The following is a 15,132-nucleotide window of genomic DNA, read 5'->3' as shown; positions in this document are numbered from 1 at the left end:
AATTGATTCTTATTTATAGAAGTCACTTGATTACTTGGGAAGGATGAGGAGTTTGAAATGTTAAAAACTCATGTCAAGTCTTGATTGATCAATCTTTGAAAGCTCTTGGTGTAAAACCCTAGCTTAAGACAAACAAAGTAGAAAATCCTTTTGCATTTTCAATAGGTTAGTAGTTCAAAGATACTAGATGTCATGAAAATGATACAAATGATGGTGGCATCTTAGGGTTTAAATTTACGGTATGACACTACCCAATGAGCATCACCAGGATCAGATTGGTACCTACTCGTTGCACTTAAAGCATACGAGACATCTGGTCGAGTACATAACATGGCATACATGATATATCCTATTGAATATGCATATGGAAACTTATTCATGTGATCCCTTTCTTCCTTAGTTGAAAGGGATTATGTTTTTGATAGGCGCATGCCATGTTGCATAAGTATGAATCCTTTCTTGGAATTATGCATATTAAAGCGTCTCAGCACTTTGTCTAAGTATGTACTCTGACTTAGGCCAAGCAATTTTTGTGATTTATCTCTATAGATCATGATTCCTAATATATAGGCTGCTTCACCCAGGTCCTTCATAGAAAAGCATTTCCCCAACCAAGACTTTACTTGTTGCAGGGTGGAGACATCGTTTCCAATGAGTAATATGTCATATACATATAATACCAGGAAAATGATCATGCTCCCACTAACCTTCTTGTAGACACAAGGCTCATCTTAGTTCTTGATGAATCCATATTGTTTTACTGTTTCATCAAAATGAAGATTCCAGCTTCTGGAAGCTTGCTTCAATCCATAGATTGATCTTTGTAACTTACATATCCTTTGGGATTCTTCTAGTATGTCAAATCCTTTAGGCTGTGTCATGTACACATCCTCAAGAAGATTCCCATTAAGGAAAGCAGTTTTGACATCCATCTGCCATATTTCATAATCATGATATGCAGTGATAGCAAGTAAAATCCGAATAGATTTAAGCATTGCAACTGGTGAAAAGGTTTCATCATAGTCAACCCCATGAATTTGTTTATATCCTTTTGCAACTAGTCTTGCCTTATAGGTATATACCTTACCATCCATGCCAGTCTTCTTTTTGAAGACCAACTTGCATCCTATAGGGTTAACTCCTACAGGAGGTTCTACCAAGGTCCAAACTTGGTTTGTGTAAATGGAATCCATTTCAGATTTCATGGCTTCTAGCGACTTCTCATACTCGGGACCAGTTATGGCCTCTTGGTAGGTCACATGCTCATCTTGATCCATGAGTAATACATCACCTTGATCAGTTATGAGATATCCATATCTCTCAGGTAGGTGATGTATCCTGCTTGACCTACGTTGGTATTGTTCTACTTGAGTAGGTTGCTCTTCCACAACTACTTGTGTTTCCTGCTCTAATTCCTCCATAGGTGTATAAATGCTTTGTGATTCTTGAATTTCTTCAAGCTCTATTTTCCTCCCATTGATTCCTTTAAAAATAAAATCCTTTTTTAGGAAGACTCCAATTCGAGCGAGAAACACTTTTCCCTCAGAAGGATTGTAGAAGTAATACCCTCTTGTTTCTTTAGGATACCCCACAAATAAGCATTTGTCAGATTTGGGCTCAAGCTTAGTGAAATTTGTCATTTCACATAAACTTCGCAACCCCAAATCTTCATGTAAGACATATGTGGTTTCTTACCACTCCATATCTCATATGGTGTCTTCTCAACCTTTTTGGATGGAACATGGTTAAGTGTGTAAGTTGTTGTCAATAGTGTCTGTCCCCAAAAGGAGTTTGGAAGATCGGCGTGACTCATCATGGATCGGACCATGTCTAACAAGGTTCGATTTCTTCTCTCAGATACACTGTTCCATTGGGGTGTTCCAGGAGGAGTAAGTTAGGATAGGATCCCACACTCTTTCAGATGGTAATCAAACTCTAGGCTTAAATACTCACCACCTTGATCTGATCGAAGAGTTTTAATATTCTTACCTAGTTGCTTTTATACTTCATTCTTGAATTCCTTTAACTTTTCAAAGGACTCTGATTTGTGTTTCATTAAATACACATAACCATATCTACTGAAATCATTAGTATATGTGATGAAGTACTGAAAACCTCCTCTAGATGGCATGTTTAGTGGTCCACATACATCAGTATGTATGAGGGCCAAAAGATCATTAGCTCTTTCACATTTTCCTGTGAATGGAGACTTTGTCATCTTTCCAATTAAACAAGATTTGCATGTCTCATATGATTCATAATCAAAAGAGTCAAAGAGTCCATCTTTATGAAGTTTGGAAATACGTTTCTTATTTATGTGGCCTACTCGACAATGCCAAAGGTAAGTTGGATTTAACTCATTAGGTTTCATCCTTTTAGTATTATGTTATAAATAGGCATTTCAAGATCAAGGACATATAGTCCATTGTTCATTTGTGCAGTAGCATAGAATATATCATTCAAATAAATTGAGCAACAATTATTCTTTATTATAAATGAAAAACCAAACTTGTCCAAACAAGAAACGGAAATAATATTCTTGCTAATTGCAGGTACATAATAACAGTTCTCTAACTGAATTATTAAACCACTAGGTAAATTCAATACATAAGTTCCTACGGCTAAAGCAACAACCTTTTCTCCATTGCCAACTTGTAGGTCAACATCACCTTTTGCCAAATCTCTACTCCTTTTTAGCCCCTACACATTGGTACAAATGTGAGAACCGCATCCAGTATATAATACCCATGATATAGAAGTAGATAAATTAATTTCAATAACAAAAATACCTGAAGTAGAAGTCTTTACTCCATTCTTCTTATCTTCCAGGTACTTTGGGCAGTTTCTCTTCCAGTGTCCGGTCTTACCGCAATGGAAGCAGGTGCATTCCTTTGCTATGCCTCCACTAGGCTTTAAAGCAGCAACAATGGGTTTGGGTTTGGCAACTTCCTTACCTTTCCCTTTATCACCCTGCTTGGTGGGTCTTTTGTCTGTCTCTTTCCATTTCCTATCATCAGAATGGACTTCCCTTTTGACTTCAGATTCTGCTCAACAGTTCTTAACATGGCTAGCAATTCAGGAAGATATTTGTCCATATCATTCATATTGAAATTAAGGACAAATTGACTGAATCTATATGGAAATGATTGCAAGATCAAATCATTCGCAAGTTCCTTTCCGAGGGGAAAACCCAACCTCTCAAGGTTTTTCACATACCCAATCATCTTGAGCACATGGGGACCTACAGGGACTCCCTTAGCTAACTTTCCTTGAAAAAGGGCTTTTGAAACTTCAAACCTTTCATGCCTTGCTTGATCTTGATAGAGCATCTTCAGATGTTCGATCATATCAAACGCTGCCATGTTCTCATGTTGCTTTTGCAACTCCGAGTTCATGGTAGCTAGCATGAGACAAGCAGTTTCATTGGCATCATCGACATGCTTCTTATACGCATCTCTTTCTGCCTTAGGTGCAGAATTTGGAGGTTCCTCTTCAGGAACAGGTTTCTCCAAGACATACAGCTTTCTATCATGTTTGAGGATAATCCGCAGATTTCGGTGCCAATCCAGAAAATTTGTCCCAGACAATTTTTCCTTGTCAAGGATTGATCGCAAAATGTTGTTAGATGTGTTTGTTGTCATGGTAATCTACATGAAAATAATGAAAATATAAGAATCAATAACATATTTAATTAGGACTTTAATTAATATGCTCCCACTATTTTTCTCAAAACAAATGACCCTCACCATTTGATTCGGAAAATCTCGTTGGAAGATTTTCTAGTGGGTCGAGATCCACATTTCACTTTGTTTTAAGTCTGTGTAGGCGGATTACACAAAACTAGGTTATTTAGGTAGGAACTCCTTCCAATTGTATCTAATACAACTCTCGGGTATTTTAGTTGGGTGAATAACTCCTTATTTCAATCCATCATATTGATCATTTCCAACTCTTGCTTCTAAACATATATAATCTTATTATATTTTGTTTAGTTAAGTTTGACCCATTGTTTTAGCAATTGGATATTACAATTATCCCACTGCATCTTACTAATATAGAACATGCACCTTACGTAGGCGAAACCTACATTATCCGATACTAGTCTTGATGAGGGCTAAAACTTGGAAAGCATAAACTTAATATTTAATTTGAGGGAAATTGCAATTTTCTGATCTCCCCGGCTTATTTATCATATAAATCGTCTCTCACATGCATCGACATACATTCACATGCATCAACATACATAATGAAACAGTTATGGCCTCTAGCGCAATTGTTCTCCCAAGCCAATGAGAGAACCTAAGCTAACCTAATAACGATCTAAGCTTCTCCAAGCAAGATCTTCAAGGTTGTCCTCCTTTGATATTGTATTCTTCTCTTTCTTCATAACATTACATTACATAAAAGAAACTTGTTTTACATATGAGGGAATGGGATGAGAAAAGAAGTTACATTAAGAGATTAAAAGAGAGGCACGACACGCAGGTCATATTTTAAAATCCCAAAACAAAATAAAGGAAAACTAAGGCCATAACCGATCACCACAAGACAATAATAATAAACACATTATTATTATTAATTTAAATTCTGCTAATTAATTAAAACAAAATTAAATTTCGGCGATCGATCACATTACGCAGAGTTAGCCGGGGGTCCGCTGCCGGGTCAGCGGACAAGGGTTCCGCTGACCGATCAGCGGATGGGGTCAAGGGGTCAGCGCCCCGACTCAATTTTTTATGAATAATTCTTTTGAAATCAACGTCGTTTTTCACATCAACACTTGATACTTTAAAGCACAACTCTTGCGCAGTCACAACCCTAATCGCATAACTCTTTGATAGCACAACCCTTGTGCCGTCATTAACCCTAATACACCAATTTAAGACTGTCAAACACACCTTAATTGTTAATTCAGTATGATTAATCAACACGTCTTAGCTTCACCATACTAATGTCGGATCAAGAAGCAAATGACCATTGATCGCTCAAAGGAAAACAACCATTAAGTGTTTGGATGAACGAAACAGAAACAATATATCATATATACCATATTTTGCATCAGGATTACTTATATCATATATATAACTTGATCGATCTCAATTGCGTAACCTATGGACGATCGATGTATCGCTGCTTCACCATACTAATGTCAGATTCCGAATCATAGTCAACATCAATCATCCAAATCGTACACACATGATGCCAAATTTAATTACTCGCTTATTCTTTGATTCATTCTGTCTTTTAATCGTATTAATATAGAAAATATAGAAAATAAATAGCTATCAGATGCATGGTTTCGTAAGTGGCTTTGATACCACTGAAGGAGAAGAGCGATCCAAAACGCAACGAAATTTAAAAATTTCTCCTTTAGTGATCCTTACAAATGGGCATGATCAGTGATAGAATCATTACATATTGTGGTGATTGAAACCTTTGATGCAAATCTACAAAGCGATCACGAACGTTGAACAATGACAACGCCTCTACTTAGTCCACACGAATGAATTCCTTCAATCTCAGTGCTAGCTTTCTATGAATGAAGGCTTTCAGTGAGAGAGAGGGAGAAATGAAATTGCAACTGCACAAATGCTTATGCACAAGGGTTCTATTTAGAGAACCACTTGTGTGGGCTGCAAGCTAAAAAAAAGCCCACTTAAGTGTATGTGACCCATATCTTATAATATGCCAAAATCACTTAAGTGCGTGGTACCTTACCATATTTCGTATTCTACTTAAGTACATTATACCTTACGATGTCCTACAATTCACTTAAGTGCACCGTACCTTACGGTGTTCCTTAGTTACTCTATCTCTCATTAATTCGTCCTTTTGTGTGTGACCCTATAGGTTTTCGCAGCATTGACAATTATATTCAATCACATATTTAACATAATAAATAGTGAGCGGTATCTAGCAACACATCACTACTACCCAAGACACGAAAATGTCATGTGATCTGACAAATACTTTTGTGATAATACTTATGTGTACAATTACCCTTTTGCCCTTATGTCTATATTGAACACACGGCATAGACTGTGCCATCCTTGTCCAGTTCAATATTGGGCCCATAGACATTTATCCTATTAGACAGGATGGGAAAATTCCATATAGGTCACTCATGTCCCTCAACATGCTTCGTGGAGTACCCATCAACTGTCTTTATGGTCATCCAGTTACGGATAATGTTTGATCAGCAATAAGGCACTCGACTCTACATCTAGGGTCCATAGTGGTTTCAGGTCGAAGGGTGGTATACACCATTATCACCATGAGAATAACTTATGACACTTTGAATAACATTCTATATAGTATTCTCATAGCGGGTCAATCCAGTATAAATATTACTCTTAATATTCATACCTATGTTTAAGACTTGAGATGTGATCATCAGTCTATATACATAATAGTCTTAATGCTTTAATGTTATCCCACTTCATAATAAAGCTCGACTACGGATACTTTAAGAATAGTGTCCTTTGTTTAATGTGATCTCATGATTAAGTCACACTTGATACATTAAACGAATTAGCTATTCTAGGGACTTTATTAAACAAACATAATAAAGAAAAAGCCTTTTATTATTAATGAATAATTCGATACAAGTACCAAAAGTATTGGCCTCTAGGGCTTACACCAACACTTTGACCTTATTTGACCTAGGATAAATCCCTTGGCTATTTATTTGGTGATTTGAGGGGACTTGAGGTTTTTACTTTTGAAAAATGCATTTTAATTCATTTTTAATTTGATTTTTAATTGTTTAAAAATATTTTTGAGCCATTTGGTTGACCTTGTGATGTTTGACTTTCTGTTTGGCCTTGATCATTGTTGATTTGAACTTCCATTTAATCAATACTATTGGATTTATGGGGTTGACGAAATGTACATTTCATCCCCCAAAATGATTGGACAGTATTGATCATATGAAATTCCTCCTGTGATCAATTTGGGTTCCTATTTCCCCTTCCCTCTTCATCTTCATCTTCATCCCTATTCTTTCCCAATCCATCATTGACCAATGATTTCTCTTCAAGTCAAATGCTAGTTGATTCGTCAATGACCTTGTGTCAGATGAATCAACATGAGCATGACTGAGATAGGTCTTTCCCACTTTATTTTTGTACGTGGTGTGTTTTAGGATCTTAGTTCTTTGTACCATGTCTCTAAGATGCGTTAACACCAAAATTTCTATTGGCCGACCTCTGATAGTTGTGACTTCTACAGAAGTCCAATTACAATTGCTTAACGTGGAGCTAAATTTGTCCCAAAAAGGCATAGCATTCTTGTAAGTGAGATTGTAAGTCTCCTATTATTCATGGCATTGTGTTAAGACTTGACCTTTTTTCCATTCATGAGAGCTAGTGGCATACTTGTTGATTTATCTAAGTTGGAGCCCTTCTCATGGATGATGTCTTGGTTCATGTATTCATACTTGTGAATGAATGGTTGAGTGTTCTCCAAAGAATGACTTAAACTAATTAAACTCTTCACTAACATTTGACTAACTTCTTACTAACATTGCTTTACTTTCAAGTCATTTACTTAATGCAATTTTAATTTCAGTACCTTTATCATTCATTACCATTTACATTTCATGAAACTTGTTTATGTTTCAGTCTTTTTCACTTTGCTCACTTGAGCCATATCTTGTGATTTTATATATTGTGGGCTTGTGATTTTGTTTTGTTTGTGGTCATAGGACCTTAAAATACCTAATAACAACAAAAAAAACCTTAAAAAATATCTTGGTGGACTGTTGGACTTGATCTGAACTTTTGGACTTAGGATAGGAAACCTCCATATGCTTTGAGGACTTGGTCAATGTCACTATTTGAGACTGAGTTATCCTTGATTGTGCCTTTCATCTGATGCAAACCTTGAGTGCCCTTGGTTCATCTGTTATATGGTCTCTATGTTTAATCTGTTATTTTGACTTTGTGATTGATGTCTAATGATTGTTTCTGAGAGTTTGCCAAGGAATATTTCATTTGACACATTGGAAGCATTGAAGATTGCTAGTTATTGGAGTGCTTGCTTGAATGTTATGGATATGTTTATTTGATGCCTTGGTCTTTATATTATTTGCTTGGATGTTAGCTTATGCTTATTGCTTGCTTTAAAGTCCAAAGGAAATGGGTTTTTATCTGACCTTCTTGTCTTGTGGATTGCATCCCATCGGTCTGATATTTTTAACTCTTAACTTTTAATTTTTGTTGAGGGTAGTCTCTTCATCTTCTCCCACTTCCTTAATTTCAAAATATCTCCCTCTTTTCAAAACCTTATTTGCTTGTGATTTCAAACCTAGACATGTTTTAACGAGTAGAAACTTTGGCCTTGTGGCAATGAATTTCCAAACTTTTTATTAATCAAATATGTGAATGAACTTAACCATATTGACTTTAATTTCAAAAGACAAAGATAACTAACAACCCTATTCAAGTATTTGTCCTTTTTGTGCCTTTTTCTGTTAAACTTTGTTAAAACCAATTCACCAACATCTTTGAATTTTTTACCACGAACTACAGGGTTTTGATCCCTCATTTTTATGTTGGTACTTAGGCATAAGACTGAAGGTCTTGTCAAACACAAAAATATAATTAATGAATTTTTTTCTCATTCCCAACTCTATATTTTTATCAAACATCATTTTCAACTAAAACACTTGCACACAAAAAAGGGCTCTCTATGAGTACATAGGACACTTTGTGTGCTAATACCTTCCCTTTGTATAACCAACCCCCTTACCTGTAATCTATGACATTTTATTAGTTTTGATTTTAAAACTTCTTATCTTTGGGTTTGTTTGTACTTATTCCATTTTCCTTTGGAAACAATAAAAGCACGGTGGCGAATCTGGTTTTATTGACATCAAGTTTATGTATAGCTTGATGGTCATGAATTTACCGCTACAGAAATAAAGTGGCGACTCTGCTGGGGACTAGTCCTCAGTGGGTGTATCCTACTTTTGTGTGTTTTATATTTGTATATTTGATGTTTTTTTGCATATACTATTTGTGTGATACTCCCTCTATTGTGCTTGATGTTCTCTTTACGGTGAGATAAGTTCTAAATCGAACTTGAGTGCAATCTAAGATGGGAGGGTGGTATAGTCATGTTGGATTTGAAGGAGTAGTCCTGAAAGAGTTGACATGAGATCCCCCACTCAGTGGAGACCTATTTGGAGTTACTGATATCACACGAGTATGTCGTAGATATGCATTACTTTCTCTAATTTGGGGGTCCGAGAAGCTAAGCACGGTAGAACATTTACACGATACTACACTCATACAAGTTTCTCTTGAGAATACTATGGGTTGATGATTCAGTCATCCTAACCTATAGTATCTGATAGATGGGATCACGACTCTGGGAACTTTTTAGAACATGATCTGTAGGTTTTTATCCTTAGTACACTCCATTGGGATGGTTCTTAACCCGACTCCACGCTCGTGACTCACGACAAACCCTTTGATTATCGGTTGATCTGATCAGTCTCGTCAAATTAATGGAACTTGGGTGTTGATAAGGGGAAAACCATAATCCACAAAAATGGATGATTGATCTTGATGATGACTTGATTCATCCCTTGACCTTTGTTTGGGTTTTCCTTATGTGTGATCCCTTATGTGTGATTGTTGCATTCATGCATACATACACATCATAACATTCATCACAGAAAAAAATCTCAAGGAAACTAAGGTCTATTTGCAAATGTTTTCAGATCATGGATTGTGGACGAAGGAACACTAAGAAATACTGTTTCAGATGTCCTGGTTTGAAGGAACTAAGGAAGTTGTCATCCTTTGTATTAGTTCCCTTAGACTTCAAGAAACGTTATGGGAAGCTTTTATATGTATTATCTACTGATGTGGTTGAAGGACTTTTGAATGTCTTGGTGCAATTTTATGATCCTCTTTATCGGTGCTTCACTTTTCCTGAGTATCAGCTTGCGCCCATGTTAGAAGAATATGCCCATCTCGTGGGTATGCTCGTGTCTAACAAGGTGCCTTTCAGTGGATTGGAGGAGATCCCGAGATCTCAAGTCATAACCGAGGCACTTCATTTGAAGAAATCTGAGATTGATGCCAACATGGTGAAAAAAGGATGGATTTTAGTGTTGACTTCTGAGTTTCTCATTGGTAGAGCTACTACTTTTGCTCAAGCCGGTAGCATAGACGCTTTTGAATCCATCTTTGTATTTCTCATCTATGGTCTAGCTTTGTTCCCTAACATTGACAGTTTCGTTGATGTTAATGCCATTAAAATCTTCTTGATTGGGAATCCTGTTCTGACTTTGTTTGGTGACATGTATTTATCTTTGCATTTGAGTAATTCTAAGGGTGGTTGAACCGTTGCATGTTATTTTCCTCTTCTGTACAAGTGGTTTATTTCGCACTTGCCTCAGACGCCTGCTTTCTTTGAGAACCGACAATGTCTATGGTGGTCTCAGAGACTTATGTCTCTCACTAATGATGATATTGTTTGGTATTATTCTGCATTGGGTATCTTGGATATTATTGACAGTTGTGGTGAGTTCTCTAACGTGCCTCTCATTGGTACGTAAGGAGGAATCAACTGCAACCCATCATTGGCCCGTCGTCATCTTGGGTTCCCCTTAAGAGATAAGCCTAATAATGTTCAATTAGAGGGTCTATTATATCAGAAGGGTAAAGATCCCCCAACATTTGAAGACTAGAATGGTGTTTGCTTGACAAAATGTTCATAATAAAGGAAGATCCAAGCTTGGTCCATGCAATTGTGTAGCTTTGGAAGCTTACACTATTTGGATGAAGAAGAGAGCTTTGGAGCTCAAGATGCCATACGCTTGCGAGAGACCTATATATATGGTTGTGGTAAAGCCATCGACTCTCCCTAACCAAGATGTATAGGAGTTATAAGATGCACTTGCTAAGATGAAGCAAGAGAGGGACTTGTGGGAAGAACGGTTCCATACTTTGAATCGAAAGCATGTAGAGTTGCAGTATGAGTCAAAGGACAAAGATGCACTTATTGATGTTCTGGAAGAGCATGCAGTGAAGAGACAGAGAGAGCCAGAGGATTTATTTTCCCCTAGTATACCTCATCCTTCTGGTGCTTGGAAGAAGATTGTTGATCAACTCGTCCTCGAGAAGGCTCAGATGCAAACAACTTTTGAGTCAGAGATTCGACACATCCGAAGGAAGTACACTCCCTTGGCCAATTTGTCTGATGCAGTTGTTAGGGATCCTTAGGATGATATTGTCCTTTTCTCTTGTATTTATATTTTGGTTTCTGAAATTATACTCAATGTGATCCTTCCTAATTTTATGAATAAAAAGAGATTTTATGGTCAATTAAATTGTTATTATTGTTAATTGAAAATATTTACCAATAGTACTTTGTATGTTCCTTGAAATTAAAAAACAATAAAAAACATTGCATTTCATGCATCATTTGCACAACAGGTTTCTTCAGCCAGATGTCTTATAGTTCTTCTTCCGTGTATCAGACAAGCTGACTCATCACTATAACACTCAAGCTAATCACCAGAAAAGAATGGAGCATCTTGAACAAGAGAACATAGAGCTTAAAGATGAGATTTCCAAACTCACTGCCTTGATGGAGTCTGTGATTACTGCTCAAAATCAACCATTTCTGCCTCTTGCAACTCCTCCTTCTCAAAGGATTGTGATTTATGAGATTTCTTCAGCATCTGTGCCTGTGGTTGCTAGTCAGTCAGTGCCTACCATGCCTTCCGGATTCCCGTGGGGAATGCCACCAAACTTTGTGCCTTCTCTAGTTGTGCATACCTTACCCCGTGTCGAGGATACCATCTATCACTCTGAGTCGTCTAAAGGTCCCGATGTTAATGAGAAGATGGACGAGATGAAAGACCAATTCCTTGAGCCGATAAAGGAGTTGAAGACCTTAAGACGGATGTCCCTTTGTCCGAGTGTATTAACCTTCTTACCTAGCAACCAGTAGTAGATAATACCTCTCTTTTACTCCTGTGTTAAAGTACATTCTTTCCCAGTTGAGTTTTGGCGTGTATTTTCTCAGTGAGATCGTCATCCCGTGCAGATAACCTTCTCTAGGCCGAGTCTTTTTGTTGATTTATTTTCATGGAAAATACCTTGTGTCTCCAGCAGTTTTCAAGTTGTAGTCTGGCCTACGCACACCCTTTTAACCCCTGGAGTCTCTGTCTCCTTAGTGAGTTTTCCTTATGGAATGCATTACACTCCTGAAATTCTGGTATCAGATATGAGATGTCGAAGGTAATGTCACGACATTAATATCTGAACAACAAGTGAAATATAAATAGGATAAAAACAAAGAAACAATTGAACAAGCGACACAAGCAATTATTAACCCAGTTGGGTGCAAACTCACCTACGTCTGGGGGCTACCAAGCCAGGAAGGAAATCCACTAAACAAAATTAGTTCAAAGACTCTCAGTAAACAACTTCAAGTTACATTATTTTCCCTAATCTCTACCCATGTGACTTCTATCTAAGAACTCTTAGATATGAGATCCTACTCACTCCCCCTCAATCACAACAGTGATATAAGAACAAATACAAAAAGAATGAAGACACACTTCAAGGACACATACTTGATCTTGCTTAAAAGCTTCAACCAAGTAAACAAATACACTCGTACTTCAAAGCTTAGAGTGGACAAATTACAACACAAAACTTAGTCCAATTCAGACATCAACAAGATGACTGAATGGCTCACAATTCACAAGTTCACACAATACTAAAACCCTAAAACTCTCTCACTTCATCGTTCGTATCTTGTGTGGCTAAAACAACTTTTACATGGCCTTTAAATAGAAACTTTTTGAATGGGACTAGGCAGCATGAAACCCTAATTCTATTTTAATTGCGTATCTCCTAAGAAACAGCAGCTAATCATTCCTTTTTGTAAAATAAAACATTCTGGTTTAAAATAGAATTACTCCTTGAATAGCGCATGCAATCTCCATATAAGCACACTAAGATTTGCATGAAAAGTGCAACAACAAAATACATAACATTCAGACTGAATGTTCTGTATGCACATGTCTTAACATCGGGTCTGACATCTTGACTAAATCCTGCACACCCATATTTAAACATCCTGCAGGAAGCTGATATGACATGTCAAGACAACACGTGTGACATCTTGTGATAACACTAAGTTTTACCAAAATTGGTGCCAACATAAAGAACCAACAAACTCCCCCTTTGGCAAATTTTGGCTAAAACATACATCAGATCATACGTTCACAAGAAATTAATCAAAGTATCAGTTCAGCAGCAGAAGTAAACATACACACATTACTAGCAGAAAAAGAAACTAGTAAACACACATGCGCTTGTGCTCAGAACACACCACCTCCCCCTTCAGCAACAACCTTCTTCACACAGACAGAACACAGAGAGTTCTCCCCCTATGCCAGACAACTACACACCAGACAATTCTCCCTCTTTGTATCAGACAAACACCGTCTATATCTATAGCTGCTTCTCCCCCTTTTTAGCCAAAAGAGACCAAAGAGACAAAATAAATGTCTATTTAGTCATGAAACGAAATGTCAAAAGTTAAAGGGTTACAAAACCAAGTACATAATCAGCTATAAGCAAGCTGAGATACAAAACCAACAAAACAACAAAACAGAATTGCCAAAATCAAGAAAATCCATCACATCAATAAAAACCATCACATCAATAGGGACGAAAGTCAAAGGAGCTAAGCAGTAGAGCTTGAGCTCGCATCTTCATCAGCACCAGAAACAGAATTGCCACTTGTCTCATCATTGTTTGTAGACCTCTCACTAGAGGTGTGGGCTTCAGCTTCCTTAGCATGTTCAATATGTTCACCTTTAGCTTGCTCCAAGCTTGCAATCAAGGCTTCCAATGATTGCTTCCTAGTTGTTGCTACCCTTATCCCTTCACTCATCTCTTTACAAGTCTCCTTAAGCTCAGCAATTGTTCCAACTTTTAAGACTGGCTTTTTCATGGCAGATGTCATGACAATATCTTCGACATGACAGCCTTCAAACAGTTTATAGTGCACAGACAGAGCAGGTTTTCTTCTACTAGGTAAGTCATTAGAACGCAAAATATCAGGGTGTTGATTCAGGATAATCCCACAAATCATAGAGGGAAAGGCAATAGGCAACTTAACTGCATTAGTAGATGCATGCTTGATGATTTGTTCAAACATAATTCACCATAGTCAAAATTCACTTTGGTTCCAACAACAAAAATAAACCTTCCAAGGGTATTAGCAATGGTGGAAATATGGTTGGTAGGCACCCAATTTGCAGCTGCTATTTTATGCAATATAGCATAATTGACAGTCAACTTCCTAGCAGGAAGATGCTTTTTAATAGGCCAACCTTTCACCTGCCTAGCTGTAATCTCTCTACAAACCTCATTGTCTGTAGCTTCCAATTCACCTGCACCCTCAATTTTTCTTCCCAGAAAATTGTTAATAACAGTGGGAGATAATGTGATACACTTACCCCTCATAAACACCTTGCAAAATTCCTTGCTGATCTTATCAGTAATATCCTCAGGATTGTTGACAATGAATTCCTTAACTCAACCCTCATAGCATTGAGAGAACCCAACCACAGTCTTCAACAACCCAGTAGCCTTTATCAGGTCCATGACCTCATTGACTTCAACAACATCTTTTCCCAACTCCCTTTCCACAACTACCCTTCTTTGAATCATAAATTACCACTTGGCAGCTTTATCCTCAAGATGGAAAGAGATGTTATCCAAATGCACAACAACAACTTTAACAGGAGACTTCCTCCCAGTGGTTTTATTCACAGGAGAGATGTCAGGGACATCTTCCTCAACATCCTCTTCAGACTCAAAATCTTCTCTAACCTTCATCTTCTTCACTTCAACCTTGCTCCAAGATTTAGAGGGCCCAATACCAGCAGTGTTCTTAGCTTTTCTAGCTGACATAAGTTGAGCCACAGATCTTTCTTTTCGAGTCTTCATGCATTTAGCCACACTTGGCTTTAAATGACGAAGTAGGCTATCCTCTTGATCATCAGATCTATCATCCTCTAGGTCAATCACATCTTTTGCATCATCATGCTTCTCAGAGTGGGAAGCATTGGCAGTTTTAGATGCCACAGAT

The 15,132-nt window shown here is 37.3% G+C and overlaps 1 protein-coding gene across 1 annotated transcript; it reads right to left on the bottom strand.

The window, feature by feature from the left end:
- Nucleotides 1-13,719: 13,719 nt before the first annotated feature.
- On the bottom strand, nucleotides 13,720-14,711 carry LOC127091090 (uncharacterized). Its single transcript, XM_051029631.1, has 3 exons — nucleotides 14,582-14,711; nucleotides 14,289-14,431; nucleotides 13,720-14,175 (listed from the first exon to the last, which is right to left on the bottom strand). The coding sequence occupies exons 1-3, from the start codon at nucleotides 14,709-14,711 to the stop codon at nucleotides 13,720-13,722; spliced, it is 729 nt and encodes a 242-aa protein (XP_050885588.1).
- Nucleotides 14,712-15,132: the final 421 nt, after the last annotated feature.

Source organism: Lathyrus oleraceus, chromosome 1 (genome assembly GCF_024323335.1).
Source record: "Lathyrus oleraceus cultivar Zhongwan6 chromosome 1, CAAS_Psat_ZW6_1.0, whole genome shotgun sequence".
Taxonomy (NCBI): domain Eukaryota; kingdom Viridiplantae; phylum Streptophyta; class Magnoliopsida; order Fabales; family Fabaceae; genus Lathyrus; species Lathyrus oleraceus.
The sequence above is the reverse complement of the archived record's forward strand: the minus strand, read 5'-3'. Positions and strand labels throughout refer to the sequence as shown.